This window comes from Melospiza melodia, chromosome 3 (assembly GCF_035770615.1).
Source record: "Melospiza melodia melodia isolate bMelMel2 chromosome 3, bMelMel2.pri, whole genome shotgun sequence".
Lineage (NCBI taxonomy): Eukaryota > Metazoa > Chordata > Aves > Passeriformes > Passerellidae > Melospiza > Melospiza melodia.
The window spans coordinates 69,395,916-69,416,194 of record NC_086196.1 but is presented as its reverse complement, the minus strand read 5'-3'; the positions used below and the strand labels follow the sequence as shown (position 1 = coordinate 69,416,194).

At 38.8% G+C, this 20,279-nt stretch overlaps 1 protein-coding gene across 1 annotated transcript in view; it reads right to left on the bottom strand.

Annotated features, from left to right (window-relative positions):
• Positions 1-20,279, bottom strand: part of RPS6KC1 (ribosomal protein S6 kinase C1) — an 85,158-nt gene that overhangs the window by 58,934 nt on the left and 5,945 nt on the right. Inside the window, exons 3-7 of the mRNA XM_063152165.1 lie at positions 17,116-17,236; positions 10,060-10,175; positions 7,996-8,089; positions 4,256-4,315; positions 3,102-3,464 (exon numbers count right to left, since the gene is read on the bottom strand). Coding sequence (XP_063008235.1) covers positions 3,102-3,464; positions 4,256-4,315; positions 7,996-8,089; positions 10,060-10,175; positions 17,116-17,236 — 754 coding nt within the window. The remainder of the gene's footprint in view (positions 1-3,101; positions 3,465-4,255; positions 4,316-7,995; positions 8,090-10,059; positions 10,176-17,115; positions 17,237-20,279) is intronic.

Genomic DNA, 20,279 nt, shown 5'->3' with positions numbered 1-20,279 from the left:
TGTCGAGAAGATCTTGTGCTGAGCCTAAAGGAGTGACTGGTGCCCGACACAGCCTCACCCCTCAGACCCACCAAAGCAGCTCACATTATATACTTTTACTTATAGGAGGGTCATGAATTTTCATTCTGATAGCAAAGGAATTTGTAATTCGTTGTAGACATGGGCGTCAGAAACAGGCGCTGCACCTGAGCGAGTGCTCTGCTCAAAAGCCAAGCTGGAAGCACAGAGGATGGGTGGCATTCCTTCCATGTCCGGGCGCTGCTACAACCGCCCGATTCCAGGTCTCGGGTGGCAATTTCTATTTCCTTGCCGCCACCTCGTGGCCACGGTCTGTATGTATTCCCGTGTCACTGCATTTCCAGGGAAAAAGCCACCTGCAGCCCGTTCTGCAGAGGCTGTGCACAGAGACAGCGGCACTGCACAGGTGGGTAAGGATGGATGAACACTGTGTTTCACTCTCAGCTGTTACAAAGTCTTATTTACACTGAAGAGGTGCAAAATAATCAGTGGCAGACGACCAGAAGCATTTTGTAATAATTGCACCATCCTTATCTTTGAAAGGAGTATGTGATTAGCCATGTGAAATACATAACTAGGGGTGTTTAAATAACAAGTAATTAGGTAGAAGCTTTGTGGGTTTTTACTGAAATATACATTAAATGTTCACATATTTATGCTAAACACACTGCCTTCACAAAGCAGCTAGATTAGAAAGTTTTGTTTGGGGTTTTTTTGAGTTTTTTACTGCCCTCATAGATCAGGAGATGGCACATTTTTAAGAAGACGTTTGGACCAGTCCTGCCATCATGAAGAGGGCAACAGTGTCTCTCTGCCAGACTTCATAAGCTTCAAGGAGAATGGGACAAAATTAGCTGGATCTACCCAAATCTAATGTGAATGCCCAGAAGAGAAGTAATATTCCTTCACAACCATGCAGGGGAACATAGAGAAATGAAGAAATAGCTGGCTGCTAGGAACCACCCTGTGTACAATTATCCCAAGGGATAAGATGCCACCTAAAATGCAACTCATTCCTATTACTTCCTCTTGTGTGCAATACAGATACAATGTCAGGGACTGAAAAGAAAAAAGTGCCGGTGCTGGTTACATGTTTCTTCATCCTTCAGGAACGCTGACACACCACACAAGTAACCATCACTAAAAATTTATTAGTAACTCCCACTGCACTGAGTGGCATCAAGAAAATCAAGCAAAATATCACAATTTTCTAAGATTCCTTGAATTTCTTCCTAGCCTGAAAAGCAAGGATAAGTGGGTGATAGTAATGGATTAACAGTTTTCTGAGGCAGCTGGAAGAGAGCCTAGTCAACAGCAAAGAAGAAAAAATCCTTGGCAGAAATTTTGGTAAATATAAATAAAAAGTTCAACCTACTCTGGTTTAACAAGTTCATATGCATGAGCAAGTCACTTACATGCAAAAAGTCTTTCATAACTTTAAAGCAAATGTATTACCCTAACAATTACCATGAATTCAAAGCCAACATGTTTAACCACTGCCACAACTCAAGTATACACGGTAATTACCACAGCAAAACTGATGGCAATAGACTGACTTGTTTTCATGCCCTAACAGTTTGAAACTGTTTAATAAAGAAAGCTTTTGAAGTTGAAGTTTGAAATGTCAGTTCAAAACAGCATCATGGCAGCCTTGCATCATGGCTGGCAGACAGAGTGTTTATGACAAAATAGGATATCCTTCAGAAGATCACAACTGAATGGCCCACAGGTCTATGAAAAAGTGTACTTGCAAAGAAAGAATAGCTGGGCTCTCCAAAAGAAGACTGCCAGCATATTCAACACTAAGAATGAAAAACATTTTGACAACACAGGCAAGGAAAGGAAGGATGCTATTGAAAAGTCACAACAAGCAGCAAAGCAGCAACCCTACTGACATCACTGAGACTTGAAAAGAGGTGGATTTACTTTTGCCAAAAAGTATAAGACACTTTAAGCAAAGGCTATGCACGTATCTTGGCTCACACCTCTAGTTCTCATCAGTAACCTACCCATTATTTTTTGCCAGGCCCCATTAAATCAGCTCAGCAGGTAATTTCCATTGCTAGAACTGTTCAGAAGGTCTGGACCACCGCTGTGCATCCCACTGGGATGCAGCAAAGGCTTCTTGCTTGTGTGTGTTTGGTACATTCATGTCTAAGTCCAGATCTGGAAGAGCAGAATGCACCTGTGCTGTACACTGTCAAACAAAGGCACAATTCTAATCTCACTCATTTGATCTGTGTGGGACAGAAGCACAATACACAGACCCTGAATTCACTCCAGGAAATAACAAATCTTTCCCTGTACTTTATAGTTTTAAGCCACTGTTGGACAAAACACAGATTACATGAGGTTATCACTTGAGATTCTCAAGAGAGAGAAAGGAAAAAATTTTCTCCCTTACTGACAAGGTGCAAGGAGGCAGAAGTTTGCATGTAGTTGCATCCAGTCTATTAACAACAGCTTTTGCAGACATATATTGACAGACCAAAGTCTTTTGAAAAGGTAAAAAAAAACCCTGTTCTCCTCCAGCAATGCAAGCATTTAAGTTTCTATGCATCCTTTAGCTAGAAAAGGAGAATAGTTTAATGGAAGAAGCAAGAGGCTGTGAGACAAGAGCAATTCTAATCCTTTTGTGATTGGGAAGTTAACCTGAGTCTGCCTCTTCCCAAGCATAAAATGGGGATAATTAATCCTCACTTAACCATGTAAATTAAATAATGTTTCAACAGTGCTGCAAGTGCCACATATTAATTAATGGCTAGGCAATAAAAAGGAAAGAGGCAAAAGTGGAGCACTTTGCTACTTACCTGCAAGTTGAAGGTTGTGCTGCAATTCTAACAGAGGAGATACTGGGCACTTGGAAGATGAGACCCTAAATTATCATTCAGTCTTAGAGAGAAAAGTTTCTCTCTCTCTCTCACACGCGCTATCAACACAGCTATCAAGCCCATGAAAGCCAGGCACGTGTAACTCTGCATTTCAGATCACTTCTCTACAATGCAGTAAGCTGATGTTAGCCATGGAAATGTCATAAACAAACATAACCAAGGAGAAGACAAACAGCATGAGAAGATCCATACCTTGAACACCTTCCAGAAGCAGATCAACCCCCTTTCTATAAAAGCTTAAGGCAGTTTCATAATCTTCCTCTTCCTCCTTCTTCAAGGCCAGTTTTATTAACTCGCCTGCTTTCTCCAAGTAATCTTGTTTGCCTGGCTTGGATTTTAAGCTTCCAGTAAACAAACCATGGCTTTCCTTTTCTCCTTCAGGTTTGCTCCACTCCTGCTCAGATGCCAGCGTGCTTTGGACTGGGGGTTCAGAAGTGACACAAAGGCCAGCAGCTCTACTGGGAGAACTTTGGTTGGATGCCATTCCATCATCTACCTCGGCGAGAGAATCTACATCCACTGTCAGAGAGATCAGGTCACTGTCACTGGAGAAGCCTGGAAGTCAGAAAGGCATCCATTACTCTGGATTGCTCACATACCTTAGAAGCCTTCAAAATTCCTTAGCCCATGCAAAGATTTAGCTCTTTTCACTTATGCAGTTTCCTCAGAATACCCACAGAAACTCCCTGATCGCAATGCTGCCTCTAAAAATATTTTTGTACCTATAGAAACATAACTTTAAAAATTAATGACAAACTCTGCAGAACAACCAGTCTTCATTTCAGTACTGGGAATGAAGAGACCAACATCTAACACCCAACTTAAACTTCCAAAGCAGCTCACCATTGGGCTCCAGGAAATTACAAAACTAAACCCGTGTGACAGGAGCCAAATTACTGTTGCAAGAAATCCCAACATACTGTTTATAATCAGCAAGATGAAGCATCCTCAAAACAGTAAATTAGGAGTTTGAATTAACACAGAGTTACTGTCAGCTTATGCATCATGCAGCACTCAGCTCACATTTAATACATATAATCTTCCTTCATTGCTAACACATGGTAAAATAAATTACTTAGCTCCTCTTTCATCACTCAGATCTGAGCTAAGACATTTTATTTTACATTTGCCATAAGTCACTACACCCATACTGCAAACTGACCTTCAGTATCTAAACCACAGGTACTTTTCACATGGTTATTTGGGAATAAATGGCAACAATGCTATTTTACATATATACCATTTCATTCTGTAAGGATTATCATCCATAAAAGGCATTCATTCAATTAGGGTTTTCTAATGATTTAATTTCCATAAATGTAATGGAGACAACTTCTAGATCTCACCTCCACATTCCGACTGGCTTGTAAGTGTCACATCATCAAGCCCACTTAAATCCTTTCGAACTGAAAAGAAGGACAAAAATGTTTCTGACACCCATGTGTACAACAGATTACAAGTTCCTTTGCCATCAGAATGAAAATACATGACCCTCCTATAAGTAAAAGTATATAATATGAAACTGCTCTTTGACTGGCTATCAGAGATACCCATTTGCTACCACACCATTAAAAATAGGTATTAGGTTTGCCATTTCTCACTGCTTCCAAGATTTAAAAAATAAAACACAGGTCCTTGCTTGAACAGGGGATTATTTGAACCTCACACGCCACCTCATTTCAACAACAGCAAGACTATAGTCCCTATCTCTCACTGCTCTGACGATTTACAGCTAAGGAGATGTAAAACAGGAAAGTTTTCAAAGCTGGGACCTACACACAAGGGAAAAAAAAAAAAAGCCAGCTTTCAGTCTCAAAAACGTCATTCCAGAACAGTACTCTGCATGAGACATATGGAGCAAGCCACAAATTTGGCAGTGCCACCTGGATATCAAGTAGCAGTTTGTTTTATCACCTTGGCACATGTACCCACTGAGGCAATAAAACAGGCAACAAGGTCAAGATATTTAGCTGTTTGCATGCCCACAGAAAGTAAATTCTGAGCTCAAACCTGCTGTCTGCTTTCTCCTATATATTATTGTCAGAGTGATGAGTTTAACCACATTTCCAAGTAACATATTCCGACTTATTTTCAAAAAGTATATGGCAGCAGCTAGAAGCTGACTCAAAGGCAACTAACTCCAACTTTCTTTTACATTTTGCAGCTGTAAAGTTACAGGAGTTTACAATTTATGGAAGAGGAGTAAGAAGGCACTGCAGAAATACTGCTTTTCCAAAAGCCAGCAGGTCCTTAACATGAGTGAGAGGAAAAAGACATGAAGGACAACAAATTACCAGCCACTCTTTGTCTGAAAAGCAAGGGACAGTGATACTTAGGACACTATACTACTTGAGAGGAAGGGACAGGGTGCACAGGAGACAATGTTCCTGATCTTCTCATGGAAGGGCCATAAAGGGAAGTGTACAGGCAGAGAAGAAAACTGTGTAGCCCCCAGTCCTGCAAGAAAAGAAAAACTCACAACAGAAAAGCTGGAGGAGGGCAGAAGATTCATTAACTAGCATAATAATAATGGGCCATTCACCTGCTCAATTTAGGGGCAGCAATATCAAATTTAGGGGTGGAGAACTGAGCATTTATTAAACATCATTTAGAGGTACCAGGTGATGAAAGCAGATCTGATTGATGGACAAAGAGTGCAGAGAGAAACCATGAAAGGAAAAGCTGGGGGGTTTGGAAGGGTGTTCTGGTCATCCAGATGAGATGAATCAGAGCCCATCCACACAGCAGATTTCACAGAGACTCAAGTTCCCTTCCCTACAGGCCAAACAAAACCACATTTGCTCTTGTCTGGTAGCCAAGTGGACCAAAAGCTCTATGAACACAGCTAGCATGGCACAGAGCCTGAGCTAATAAACTTTTCTTTAGGTCAGGTTTAGAGTCCAGAGCTAGCACCACACAACTATAGTCATGGGGTTTCCAGTCAGCTTATGGGGTAGAAAGCATCTCAGGTGCACAGGATTATTTCTGGAAAGATAATGTGTACATGGTAAAACAGGAGAGAGGAAAAAAGAGAATGAAAAAAAATATATACTTCCTGATGAAGTTCTCTAAAGAATCTGGTAAGTTAATTAATATAGAAAGATTTATGATGAGCAAGTGGGACATCTGAACATCATCCAGTGTACTCAGAGAAGACAAAGTGACCGTTTATCTGGAATATAAGATGAGAATAATGATGCTGAAATTGAACACAAATCTCTGTACTAGTCTGAAAAAGGTATCTGAAAAGTCAACACAGTTTCCAAAAACTGGTGGAAAGCCTGGGTAACCTGGCCTCTTGAAAAGCAGATTCCTACAAAAGCATGAACTGCCAACCTCCTTTAACAAGCAAGATAATTGTTGCTTATTTTGGTACAAAAACATTCCTACTACTGTCAATTTGCATCTTCCACCATTAATGTGCACACCTTCTGCAAAATGAACTTTGTCTGGAAAGAACAGATAAAAGTGAGAAAACACAACCCACCCTCAAAAGCAAACAGCAGCACCTGTTAAGGGATGGATTTGCTACTTCTCAGCACCACAGCTTGAAGGAGCAGTGCCCACCTGGAGGCACTTGCATGCCCACAGAAGGTGACAGAGTGAACCAGGCACAGTTAATTGCCATAATCAGACTGGGAAAAATCAGCTGCAGGCAGGAGCTGTGAGGAGAGTCAGGGAGAGGACTCAGGGCCGAGTGTTGCCACTGCCATCTAGAGGTTTTAAACACAGACGTTCCTTCTGTCCACAGCCTCCTGCCCACCAAAATCTGCTTTCAAGCATAAGACAATGTGAGCTGGAAGACACATAGGTTTTTAGAAAATGTAACTCCACAAAATTCACATTCAGCACATCCAACTCCTGTGCTCATAGTTGTTCCAAGGATCCCGTAAAAGCCCTCCAGCCGATTCAGAAGGGTATCAAAGAATTTTTCTACTTTACAGCATTTTTTTTCTTTTCAGTATTTTATCTGACATAAAGGAAGTGGTTTTCTTCTGCTAAAAATGAGGCCCTTGTGAATAATGAATAGAAATGTTCACATTAAGCACTTTTAGAAGCAGTCTATTTTATAGGGCACAGTGTAAAGTGAGTGCATTGTCAGAATCTGAAATGTTAAATTTCACAGAAATCATTAAAACCCTTTAACACTAGTTAGTGGTATTTATCATAACTGCCCTCTTCAACTAAACAAGTACATATAAACATATATGTTTTAATATAAACATGGGTTTTTATATAAACATAAACCTAAATGGTTTTTTATATAAACAACAACAACTTCTATACTTTTCCCTTCACAGAACAAAATATTGTGGGGACATTAGTTCATTAACATCTTAGAAGGTACTACAAAATAAAATGCAAAACTCACTTCCTATGTAGAATATATTGTACAACTAAGTCCAAAGTTATTTATACAGAGATCCCAGTGCAAGTCATACAACCTCAAGTGAAAAAATTAACCAACCACTGTCAGAAGACAAAACCCATGTTTTGTCCTGCAAGGATTGCTTTATCAAAGCAAATTCTATGCCAGAATGATCAGATCCCCTCCTAAGTAAGCTTAAGAAGTGTTTGTATAATAATGTGGATTTATACATGAGTGCTAAGCAATTCCAAAGGAAAACTTAAGAGTTGAAGAAGAATTTCATGGAAATCACAAGGACCAAGAATAACTCAGAAATACATAAATATCTAAAAGATTGCATGGTACACAGAAATGCTTCACTGACTCAGCCTAGAGGCAGGCAAGAAGCTCCAGTACAGTATTTATTTAGGCTGACTGACCCTTCCTTACAGCTCTACTATTTTTTAGTGCAAGTGAACTGTCCCTAAAAGTGCCACTAAAATTACTCTACACGTGGTATCCAAGTCAGCATGTACACCTTTAGAATAAAACTTCCAGAGGTGCAGACAGCTCTGCTGAGCCCAATTTCTCTCTTGCCAATCCCAGCTCAGCATTTTTGCCACAACAAGCAAACAGAAACTGGAGGCCAATGCTCCATGAAGAAATCTGCCACTTGCCATTTATGAGCTGCTTTAAAACAGATCATGCTATGAGGTTATGTGGGAAAAGAGAGCAAACCTTCAGAGCTGCAGTCAGACAGGTTGTCAGTCAGAGAGTCAGACAGAGGCTCAACAGGACCAATCAACTCAGAGCCATCATGCACCTCTCCACCCTGAAAAAAAAAAAAAGAGGCAAAGGAATTACTCAGCTGCTGTGCTCTATGGAAATTCTCATTGTACAGAAGTGATAGCCAAAATGATATTTTTTTTTCTTATCAGTGAGTGCTCCATTATTTTAGAGTTAATGAATTGAATTAAACCATATAAGTCTGCAAAATTAAACAAGAACTTTCAGTTAAGCTATGTTTGGTTGCCACAGACTGACTAGAGATCTAAATATTTAGCCTACTGCAGTGTCAGAATTTTGAACCACACAGACCTGCGCACCCAAGTCTAACAGGGAGAGAATAACAATGCTCCTGATCTATTGTGTCACATATAGTCTGTGCCCTTCAGTGGTGCTCCCAAGCACAGGACTGTCCATCAGACTAATGTCCCACCCATGACTCACTATCTTGAGTTCAGTCACAGCTGAGAATTTACAAAGATACAAGGAGGACATTCCTCTCCAAGCCTGAAAGGAATCAAAGCTAAGAGAAGTAACAATAGCATTAGAAACCACCTAAATATTTCAGTATTTTCTTAAATTTCTGCTTCACATACAGGTGCATACTTTCCATGCCACTTTAACAAAAAGTGCACCATTTTCAAAATCGTATTACAAACAGGCACTGCTAATCTGTCTTGAACCAGCCCAGCACATTTTCACACAAGCCAGCTCGTTCTTCTGGAGTTTATAGCACATAGATGATCAGAACACTCCCTTCAGATGTTTCTAAGAATTCATTGTCCAAGTCTCTCTCTCTACAGCCACAAAAATCTGAAAAGGAACAAAACCACCCATGGGTAGAGCTAAAAGCACACAGGCTGAGCTGGTGACAGACCAAACCTAAGGCTCTCTTACAGGAAAGCATGACATGACATCAGCTAACAAATGAGCCTAAATTATTGCATTTGCATAACCCCCCTTGAAGACATAGTTTGTCCTAAAAAACCACTGGTTTTCTAGTTTTATTCATTTCCCTGCAAAGCCAGAAAAGATCCATTGGGAGACTAAAACTAACACTTTCATTAAGCAAAGGAAGGAAAGAGAGGTCTGAAAAACTACCCAAAACCACAGAAGTATTTCCAAAAAACTGAAAAAATGTAAATGCAAATAAACCAAAAAGTAAAATAGTCTAAACTCGGTCTCCCAGTCATTTATTGACACCAAAGCTTAAAAAATATTATTTTAAGTATTTTAAAGAACACTGCAATAACTTCATCACGAAAACAAGTGAAGAATCTTAAGCTTTGATAAAATTTTGCTTTAGCATATAGATATCATTTAAATATACTAAACACATTCATATGTTTAAGTCCCATCTCAGCCAGATAAACATTTCCTTAATTCCAGAGAGTTACTATCATGGGTCCATGTAAATTTATGCTTATGAGTTTGCAGTACATTAGGCTAAGCTACTGAAAATAAAGAGGTTTGAAGGAACTATTGAACAGAAACTGCTTCAGCTGTAATAAAGAGCAAGTCCATATCAATGTACTGTCCTAAAATTTGTTATGGGGACTGGTTCTCACAGCACTGTACAAGCAGCAGATTGGACTAGTTACAAGACAAATTTGTTGCTCTGGACCTGAGTCCACAAAGACCATAAGGAAACAGTGTAAACAGTCTTCACTCCTTTGGTTTGAAACTATAAACAACTACTGAAAATACAGGAACAGTGACAATATTTTTATTACTTCCCACTGGAATTTATCATCACAAGTTCTGCTCATCATTCAATAAAAAAAAAATTTAAATCTCTTCACCTGAAGTTCCTGTAAAACTTTCCACCTTGTAGAGGTGTGGCATGGGGTTTTTTTTAAAGCCACAATTCCAGAGAGAGCGGAAAAGCCCCAGTCCCATCCCAAAGCATGTCAGAGCAGCTCACTGCCATTCCGTGGTTTATAAAGTAAAGCAGAATCAGCACTGCACTTCAGTCATGTCGGTAAGAAGCAAATACTTCTGCAAATACTAACCAACCTTAAAAAACTCTTCCAGCTGTTTGCTGTTATAGAGAGCAGGGATATTGGCAGAAAACTGCAAGAGATCTTCAGCACATTGCCTTCTTTCTTCAATCACAGTTTCATCAAATCGCCCTGGAACAGACACACAGATTGACAGCTTTAGAAATAACCACACATTTATTTTGCAATAACAACTACAGCGAAAGAAAACAAACGAGACAAAAGCAACCTTCTGGAGACAATGCCCTGAGTCTATGAAAGTCACTCCAACGCTTCAGGAGAACATAGCAAATCTTCAAACTTCCTATTCTCAATTGTCCCTAGAGTCCCATCTTCTGCAATCCGCTCGGATGATGAAAGCTGGCAGCTACGACAAGAATTCTTCGCCCTCTCATCGTAAGAATATGTGAGGCAACACTCTTGATTAGCCAAGAGACACTAACGGATGTCCAGTGTTATCTGACAATAAATGATACATGCACAATTTGACAATATGCCAGTCAGTGTCAGCCTTGATTATGGCCCAAATCCTGTAAGGAGCTGAGCAATCTTCACGTATTCTCAAGAACAACGCACAATATGAGCGGGTAGTAAACAAAGTATTGCTAAAAGCCCCCAAACAGATCTTCAATTCCAAGGTGCCATTTATGGAGGAGACAAAGTGTAGGGGAGATGGTGAAGCCCTGCTACCAGACACTGAAGCTTTCCTCTGAAGTAACTCCATGCAGACAGGGTCTCATCTCCTTCTGGATTCAAGAGGTAAACAGAGCAGGAAGCAGCTCATTTACTAAAATGTATGATCATTCCTTTTTCTCTACTCAGCACCCAAAACATTCCAATTAGAAAAAACATACTTAAAAACAATCCCACAGTTCACCTGAAGAGATTTGCTTCTCAGGAGAAAACCCTTGGGTTGCTACCTTAAATTCACATCCTTCACAATTGCGCACAACTTATTTTAGCTTTTTATATCAACATCACTTTGTTGTTGAAATAGTTACAAGTTTACAAAAGAAAAAGGGTAGAGGTTAACAGTAATAATTGGAGGAGAATAGAACAGATATTGCAACAGCTATACAGAGGGGAAAAAAAGGACTGGGAAGACAAGTTCAAGAAACAGTACTGCTGTAACAGCATGACCAGAAAAATAAGAACCACCTGTGACAGCTCTGTGGCATTAACCTTTGAAGAGGACAAAAGAAACATTGAATACAAAAGCAAAATTCATTTATACTTAGAGCAAGCAAAAAAATAATCCCAGAAGAAAGTATCAAAGCAGGATTCTTTCCAGAAATTCTTCAAGTAAATAGCTCCTGCCCATGCGGTATCAGAAAAAAGAAAATAAAACTAAAAAGACACACACATACTCACAAGATCACAAACAAAGCTTTTAGGGCTTATTTTTCCCATGAAAGAAAAGAAAAGACATCATTGGGCTAATTTTCAGCTGGACTGGTTCCGTGCCTTGCCCACCCTGCCGTTTCAGCTGTACAAACAGGAGCAGCTGCACAAAAGAGTGAGCAACAAGCAAGCAGAAAGAAGGCAAAAGCAATGCTACCACAGTGAGTGGGAACATTGAAATCAGGCCCCATTAAACTGCTCACAAACTTCCTAAGTCTTCAGAGCAGCACTGGGGGTGCATTAGGGCTCTTGGCTCATTACATGCAAAACTGGACGTCATGGAAAGAAAACAACTTCCCTCAGCAAAGCACAGCAGCATGAGCCAGCTAAATGAATCTACAAATTCACACAAACGCTGTTACAATGCAGTAGGAAATCAATGGTGAAGAAGTAAACACCTAACAATACCAAAACCAGAAAACTTTTGTAAGAAAAAAATTCTGTAAGATATTTTTCCTCGTTTCTCAAGAATCTCTCCCTGTTTCATTTAATCAAGCTCAATAAAAACAAAGTTTGCTTATTTACATCTTCTCAGTATCTCCACTGGGCACCAGATAGGGCACATCAGGACCAGCCCTGTCAGGCTGGACAGTGTGCATTCACTGATTGCCAGGCAGCTGCAAACCTCACCGGTATGAGCTGAGCCTGCCTGGCCCTCAGCAGCACCAAAACACATGCTCTCTCCTTACTCAGCTGCCATTTCACAGACTTTGCAGAGGTATAACTACATTTGCAACCCCTTCACTCTCAAATTTAGCTGATATTAGCCACATCAGTAAGGGGTTTGACTTTCTAAAGGCACAATTACACAAGCCTTAGCTTCTTAGGACACTGAGCTAAAAAAATAGAAATACATGTTAGAACAGAGCTGCTGAAACATTAGTCACTGTCGCATTTTCCAGTCCATTAGCATCATGATAGCATCAGGAAAACTGTTTCTAGAACTAGAGGGCTTTAGGGGAAGGAAGAACATTATTCAGTACTGGTTCAGTTCACAGACCTCCTGGCATCTTGCTGGCAGTTTAATTCCCAGGCAGCCCTGCCCACCTCCTTCCTCCTTTTCCTTTTTTTGTACTTTCAAGCAATGTTGTATTGCTCAACACTTTCATTGTCACTCTTCTCAAGGAAATGCTCAAAGGTGCTTACACAGCCAGCTGACTCTTCCAACATTTCTATCAGGATGTCATTCTGCATCTAAATCAACATTATTTCTGCTAGTCTTTACAATTCTCAGACATACACACACTTCATTATAGGGATCACATCTTTCTGATATTTTTAAGAAGTGTCAACTGCAACTTCAGCGTATAACACAGTTCTTACTCCTCCAGCAATGACCCATTCAACATTTCCTATTTACATAAAAACTAAACGTAAGTTCCTGTTAAAAGAATCCACAATTAATTTTGTGGAGCAGACCTGAGCAACTAAACACCCAGCAAAGTGTGTGTTTATGTTTCAATCAACTTCTCACAAGACTTCCTACTGTACATGGCACCAAACTCACAAACACATTACCTCATTCAGTGTCTTCAAATACACAGAGCACCCTTATGTGAGCTTTATAATGGAAATCATCTTTCTGACTCACTGCTAGCAAGTTATCAATATCTGGGGAGTTTCTGTTTCCTTTTTGGTGGGTTGGGGGGGTGTAGCATTTTTTTTATACTAGAGTACATTTCTGCAATTGCTAGATACAATACATACAGATTTACCCATATTTTGGTAAAATGCCATGTATGGTCAACATATGGAATTACTACCAATGTCCAACAACAACAAAAAAGAGGTAGCTTGAAAGTACTGGAAAACATTGTGTTAATGCATACTAGGATAGGACAGTAATCATGTCCCAGATAGAGGTATCATAATTTTAGCAGCTGGTTATGTTAGAACATTTTAGATTTCCATGATCAAGTTCACTGAGGTTTTTCCTATAAAACAAGTGGAAAATGTTCAAGTGAAGTACAGAGAAAGTCAGATGATTTATTTCTCCCATCCATAGGATTTTTCTACTTTGATACAAGCAGCTCTACTACAACAACATAAGAACATACACACTTTGTGGCAAGTCTTTAGTTGCATGAAATATGGAAGCACAGCATGACATATTTGTTTTTAAATACATCTCAGTTCTCCACACCATCTCCTGAAACTCTCAATGCTGAACTGGAGATGCTCCTCAGCTTTAACAATTCTACTACAACTAAATTCAACTGTCAGAGCCACCAATGCACATTTTGCAAACTGCACCCTCTGCAAACAACAGGTACATACATTATTTAAAGCACAGGCATCCAAAAAAACCCCAACCAATCAAAACAAAACAAAAAAGGGACAAAAAAAATCACAGAAAAACCCCCCACCAGTTGCCAACAATTCTACTCACAAGTTTAATTAGAAACTAGTCTAAAAGCTGCAACAATTGTAACATTGCCACAGGGAAGCAATACTACAGAAATTGTCCATCAAAGCAGCATGGAAACAAAAGATCTTGAGAGAGATGGACCTTGCAGGTCATCCCTAACAGAATGAGACTGAAAACGAGTTTTTCAAAACCTTGTTATCTATAAAGATTGTATTTTTCCTCTAGTACAAAAAAAACCTTAGGATTTTTATTTTAAATAAAAATAAATCATATGGCAGCTACTATGTGCAGAATTGCAATGGAAGGATGCACAATATATTTTATATTGTAAATACAAAAATAATTCTTAAATCAGAGAGTCAAATAGGGCTGTTCTTCTCAGATATGTACCAGTCATTTAAAATTTGCTTTTACATTACTCCACTTTTCTGTATTCTTCTGTGTCTCAGCTTCATCTAAATGTAGGGGGGTTTGTTTTCGTTTAGTTTTAATTTCAAAGCACTTTTCAATAAATAACTGCATTGAATGTTTCTGTGTATTTCCTTCTCTCACAAAGTACATTTCTGTCACTTTTGTTCACTAAATACAATAGAAGAAGGATGTTTTTCAGAAGGGATTTCACTCAATTCTTCCCTTGCTTACAGAGCTAGTGTAAAAACAATTAATTTGCATTTATAGCAATTTTAAATTATTTAAGACATTATTAAGGACACCTATACTCTCTTCCACCCTGATTTTGTTTTACCCCTCCCCTATTCTCCCCTATGAATAGCTATCATATCTTCTACCTGAAGTTAAATTATGCTCTGCAAATACTAGCTTTGTAAATAATTTGTCCAGTGAGAACTCTACTTGGTAAATCAGACTTAAAATAATCTCAGAATGAAACTAATACTATAAGCTTTATTTAACAATTATTGCCCACACTCTGACATAGCACCAAAACTTACCCCACATCCAACTTCTTAAATAAGCAAAAATAAAATTACATGAAACTTGGATACAATTTGGCTATGTGAAATACAATTTAAACCAGGAATTTCACCTAGCAGAGAGGCACAAAATCTACATCAGAATTCAGCTTCATAGATGCAGGCCAACAAATGTGAAACATACTGGTGCTAAAACATACCAATCTAAGCCACACAGAAAATTTGGGAAAATAGCCTCTAGATGACTGCCCAACACTGCTAAAAAATGCCACACAAAGAAAACCTGCAAAAAGCAGCACTAGATGTGCACCAAAAAAACACCAAATACTGTCTGGGTGCTGAAACGTGCACAATACATCCAAACCATGCAAAAACATATATGGCAATAAACACAAAAACCAGACACAACACATGGGAACTGCAAATACACATAAAGCATGCCCTAGAGGTGTGGTAAAAAAATGCCAAACAAGCTCAACACTAAAAATGCTAAAAATATGGGAGAGGGAAGAAAAGGATGTGGTAGCAGAATGCAAAAGAAAAAAAAAAGGCAAATCCATGCTGAAGTGTGCTGTATGTTTAAAAAAACACCAAAACATATCCAAAACACATGGCAATGGAAAGCAACGCTGCAGCAATGCCTAAGAAACAAAAGACTATTTTTTAAAAGTGCAAAAACTTAGCAGAAAAAGAGCACGTTGGAAATTCACGCCAAAAGATTCCAAACATACTGGACACCTGAAATACCACTGCAATAATGCCAAACATACTGGGGCAACACTGTAAGAACCAAAATCCACCCCAAAAAACACACAGAAATCCCAGACCAGAAACAAGAGTATATGGCAGATGCATTTCAAAAAATGCCAAACATCCTGGACACTAAACCCCGTACAAGGTGCACAGAGAAACCATGAACACAAATGAATGCTAATTAAAAAACAAAACAAAACAAAGGAAAAAAACACCAAACTAAACCAACTTGTAAACACCATAAAAAGAATTTCATATGCCCAAAACGCCTTAGGTTCTGAAAAGGATTTAATAAACCCAAAATACACCTCAGAAACTGAAAACCTCACCAAAAAGGATCTGGTGGATGCAAGCCAAAAAAACCACCAAAGATGTTCAAAGATTAAAAACCATTAAAATGCCTAATTGTAAATTGCACATGGCAAATTCATGCTAAAAAGGCCCAGCAAATATACTGGATACACCGAAAAAATTCCACTGGATAACTCATAAAATAACACACTGAAAAACCATACTGTGTGTGTATATATGCAAAAAGAACCCACTAAAGAAATCCTGGACAGAAATAACATCTTAGCCATGCCCGAGGGACCAAAACCACACCTAAAAATAGTCCACATTGGAAACCTTTAAGCCCAAAAGCACATTAGAAACCAAAAAGCTCATGCAAAACCAAACCAAATGTGTAAACAAATGTCAAACACTTTTTAGACACTTTCAAAATACAACTTTAAATTTTTTGGGAAAAAGGTTTCAAAAGCAGGTGGTAAATGTACACCAATAGCAACAGTCAGCAAAACTTTAGAAATGCCTCAGAAACACTCACAGAGCCTGCAGAGCAAAAAAGATACCAAACATGCTGAACATACTAAAAAATTGTTGAAAAACACTTAAAAACACAGTGGACATTGTGTGATATATATGTACACAAAAACATAGCTCCAGTTTGTGCTGAACATGAAGAACATACACTAAAAAAAGGTGATCTTATAAACACAACACTGCTAAAAAAAGTGTGGCAGGTGGAATTCTGTACACTCACACCACTTCACTGGAAGTCCATCTACAGCTCATTCATGAGGACATACACATCAGGATGAAGTTAAGACCTATAAGAGCTAATTTCCTTTTTGTCACCTGTTTCTCTGGCAGATTATTTTGGTGAAATCTGTAAAACTGATCTCAAAAGCCTAGCTAGATAAAACTGACAATTCCAATCAAACTGCCATAATATTTTTTTCTGTAACAACCATTCAATACTTTAATACAGCTCATCACTCAAAATCAGAGAGCTCATATTTAAAACGTTTTTTTTGCTGTTCAAGTGCTGTTCACAAAGGTAATACAGACTTTATGCTCTTGAAAACAGGGAATGCATTTGGTAAAGATACAGAACATATACATCAATAAATATCTCAGCAACTATGTCTAACTTGGAGGCAAGGACATAAACTCTTATAAATTACAAAAATAAATAAAAGCATCAAGTTATGATACCAGCACACCTACGAGTAGGAAAAGCACAAGGAAAAATTTTCATCCAGCTACAAAACAAGATGTATTTATAGATATAGAGTTATCAAAGAATGTCAGCAGGTCAGGAAGAAATTATGCTTACCAAACACTATTGCTTTGGCAAAAGGTGGAAAGAGCTCTGTGTGTCTGCATAGGTTTTTATGAATTTGCCAAAGATCTTTGTGCAGTTTCTTAAAGTCACTGTATCTCTTCCAAACAATTATCTGAAGCAGAAAAACCAGAGAGAAGCATTAGTGAGGTTCATTGTTCATATTACATCACACCACAAATCCACTGGGTTAATCACATCAGACCACTAACTCCAGCAAATTTGTTTAACAAAAATATACAGTCTGAACTGCCAAGTGTAACAAGCATAAAAAAGGTCATTATCTGTCCCCAACCCACATTGTGGCTAGCAACACCTCAGTGCATAAAGAAAAACTGAGTAAAATCTCAAAGGAGGGCAAAGGAAGCACTGCTTCAGTCATTCTGAGATCCAGACCTACACAGGGAGCCAGTAAGAGAGAAAAAAATGCTGAACAGGAGTTTTGCACTATCCAACATTCAACAGCACACTGTGCCTGGTGCAGCTGCAGGTGCGGAGAAGAGACAACAGCAAAAGAGAAAACCAGGGAAGAGAAATCCCAATACAAGCAAGGGATTTTTAGGGACACTATATTGAGCATCCAGGACTAGAAAACAGCTCCTAAATTGTGTATGTAAAGAGGGGACCAGATGTAAATGCTAGCCTCCATCTTAAAAGTTTTCTTGTAATAACACCAAAAAGAAACCCCACAGTTTGTTCCTTTCGTAATCTAGACAAAAAACTCCATTTTAGGAATATAAAGATCAGCTATTCCTGATGCCTCCTTTCCAGAAAGTAGTCATCTCTCAGTCAGGTATCTACTTCAGGTATCTATCCTTCTTCCATCCCATTCTTTCTATTCAAGAAAATAGGAGAACCCAGTAGGAAAATCAAACCAATGAAAGAAGTAAACAATAACATTTACACTTGACTGCTACTGGATTTGTTATCAGGATGAAAAGATATTAACACAGATTTTTTTATATCCTGACCTCATTTTTGGTCAGACTCACTAAGCCATCACAATAAACCTCAACACTGATGTAAAGTGATTAAAGTAGAACAGAAGGGAAAAAAAAAGGAGAGTGCATGCATTCAGCAGTTGATTCCACAGTTGCACCAGTCAAATATCTCAATTAACTTAATACAACTAACCACAGCTTTAAATATTCCACAATATTTCTGAATGATTTACCAGGTTGCCTTCTCATGAGCCATCATAATTGATTAAGTTGAATGTTTTTTCAAGCAAACCAGATTTCGAGCTAAGCAAAAGGTTTCAATTTAGAACATTTTTGTGTTGTTGTTTCTCTGGGTTTTTTTAATACTGCGATCAGAGGCCTTCTAAGTTTCAGCAGATGCAAGTCCTACGTCCAGAACAATGCAGATATAAGGTAAGAGGTTTGTCAACAGTGGACATGCAAAGCTTTAGTGTGGCAACACATTAACCACCTTATAAATTTAGCTATATTGGAACCACCAGTCCTGATTTTGACTCCCTTATTGGCACACATTTTCATTACTTAATTACAGCTGGTACTCCTCACACACAAGTGAGGAATCTCAAGAAGGCAAACCAGTCATTTTGCTATCAGAAATAATATTTTTTCAATGCTGTACTTTTATCTAATCCAATAACCAGAGAGTGCATGATTAGCACTTCTTGAGCAGTGTGCATATAGAACACAAAATTGCTTAAGATGGTGAATTCTTTAAACATTGAGTTACTGTATTGTCAGTACTTGGAAACAACATGAAAAGCTGCCAGAAAATAAGAGCATGAGATTTCATTCCACTAAAAAGCATCATTTTTCACTGCAACGATAAATGTCCCTAAGTAACTTGCTTAGCAAAGGCAGCCAAGGTTATCCTAAAACCTTCCAGAAGCTCATGGAAAACATGCCTTTGCATGCATGTGGCCCAGCAAAGTTAGCAAAGTTCTACCATCCTCATTAGACATTAGATTTGGAGGAAGGACACATTGTACTTTGAGGCCCAATGAAGCACAGCAAGTATATCATAAAACATATGTTAGACTTGTAATGCAATAAGGTGCTTGTCATAGCAAGAGCCAGTAGATCTCTATTAACTCATGCAACTCATCTGTTCCACAATGAATAAGCCTTTCTCCTAAATGAAAAGGAAAAAAAGAACCACAGGACTACCCTAGATGCAATTGCCTTACACACCACATTGCCACCATCAGTCCCCAGAAGCAAGGACATTAAAGTTAGGTCCACTGGCCTTTCTCCATCTGCTATCCCCACACAAAACTTCACATTGATCTATTTCATTCTTTCTAGAGGAAAGCCCTTACAAGGTTCTCTTCCTTCCTGCCCCAACAACAACAGCTGGGATTACCCTGAGCTCTAACTGGCTGCAGTAGTAAAGGTTTGTATCCCAAAGGGCAGCCAAAAGATGTGACAGAAAACTGGCAAGTGGAGTTGAGGTCACAGCACTCAGCCTTACGAGCAGCTGCACTTATGTAAAGAATGCATTCACACCACAGCAGTGGCACTAAGGGACACCTGGAGGAGGAGGCAGGCACAGCTCACTGGTCCTACATGGATGTGGGAAGCAGGCTGCATGAGACACATCCTAAAGCCATGAGGTGGTCTTGTGCACAAAATTTCCTATTTAATTCCTCATTCAGCATTCTGGAAAACTGAGGTAAATTTATTTTCAGTGGGAGCAGGTTAAGGGCATATTCTTTTTCTTCCAAAGACTGCCCACAGTTCTTTTTTTTACTGTAAGAGGCCATGTAACAGAAAAGGTCTCAACATATGAGGGTTTCTGACTACAATTCCCCCTTATGTCAACTAGCATTTAGGATATTCCTTGCAATAACCAACTATTTTCAGATAATGCTTATAACAGATTCACCCTGCATCTAACATGCTATCACATGCAGAATAATTAATAAGGTACAATGCAAGGTGGAAAAGGACAACTATTAAAAGTTCATCTCATATTTATGTCCTCTTATTGTTGAGAGCATGTGAAACTCTGCATGGGTAACCTATAGCCACAAATCAAAGCAACAACTAAAAGATATGGTTTTGCTATTGTGTCAAAACTACTTAACACATATTCATGCAATACTCTAGCTGAAAGACACTTACAATATATTTTTCTGATGAATGGACTCATCAACAGCTCTTATAAAGTGCTTTTCCTCA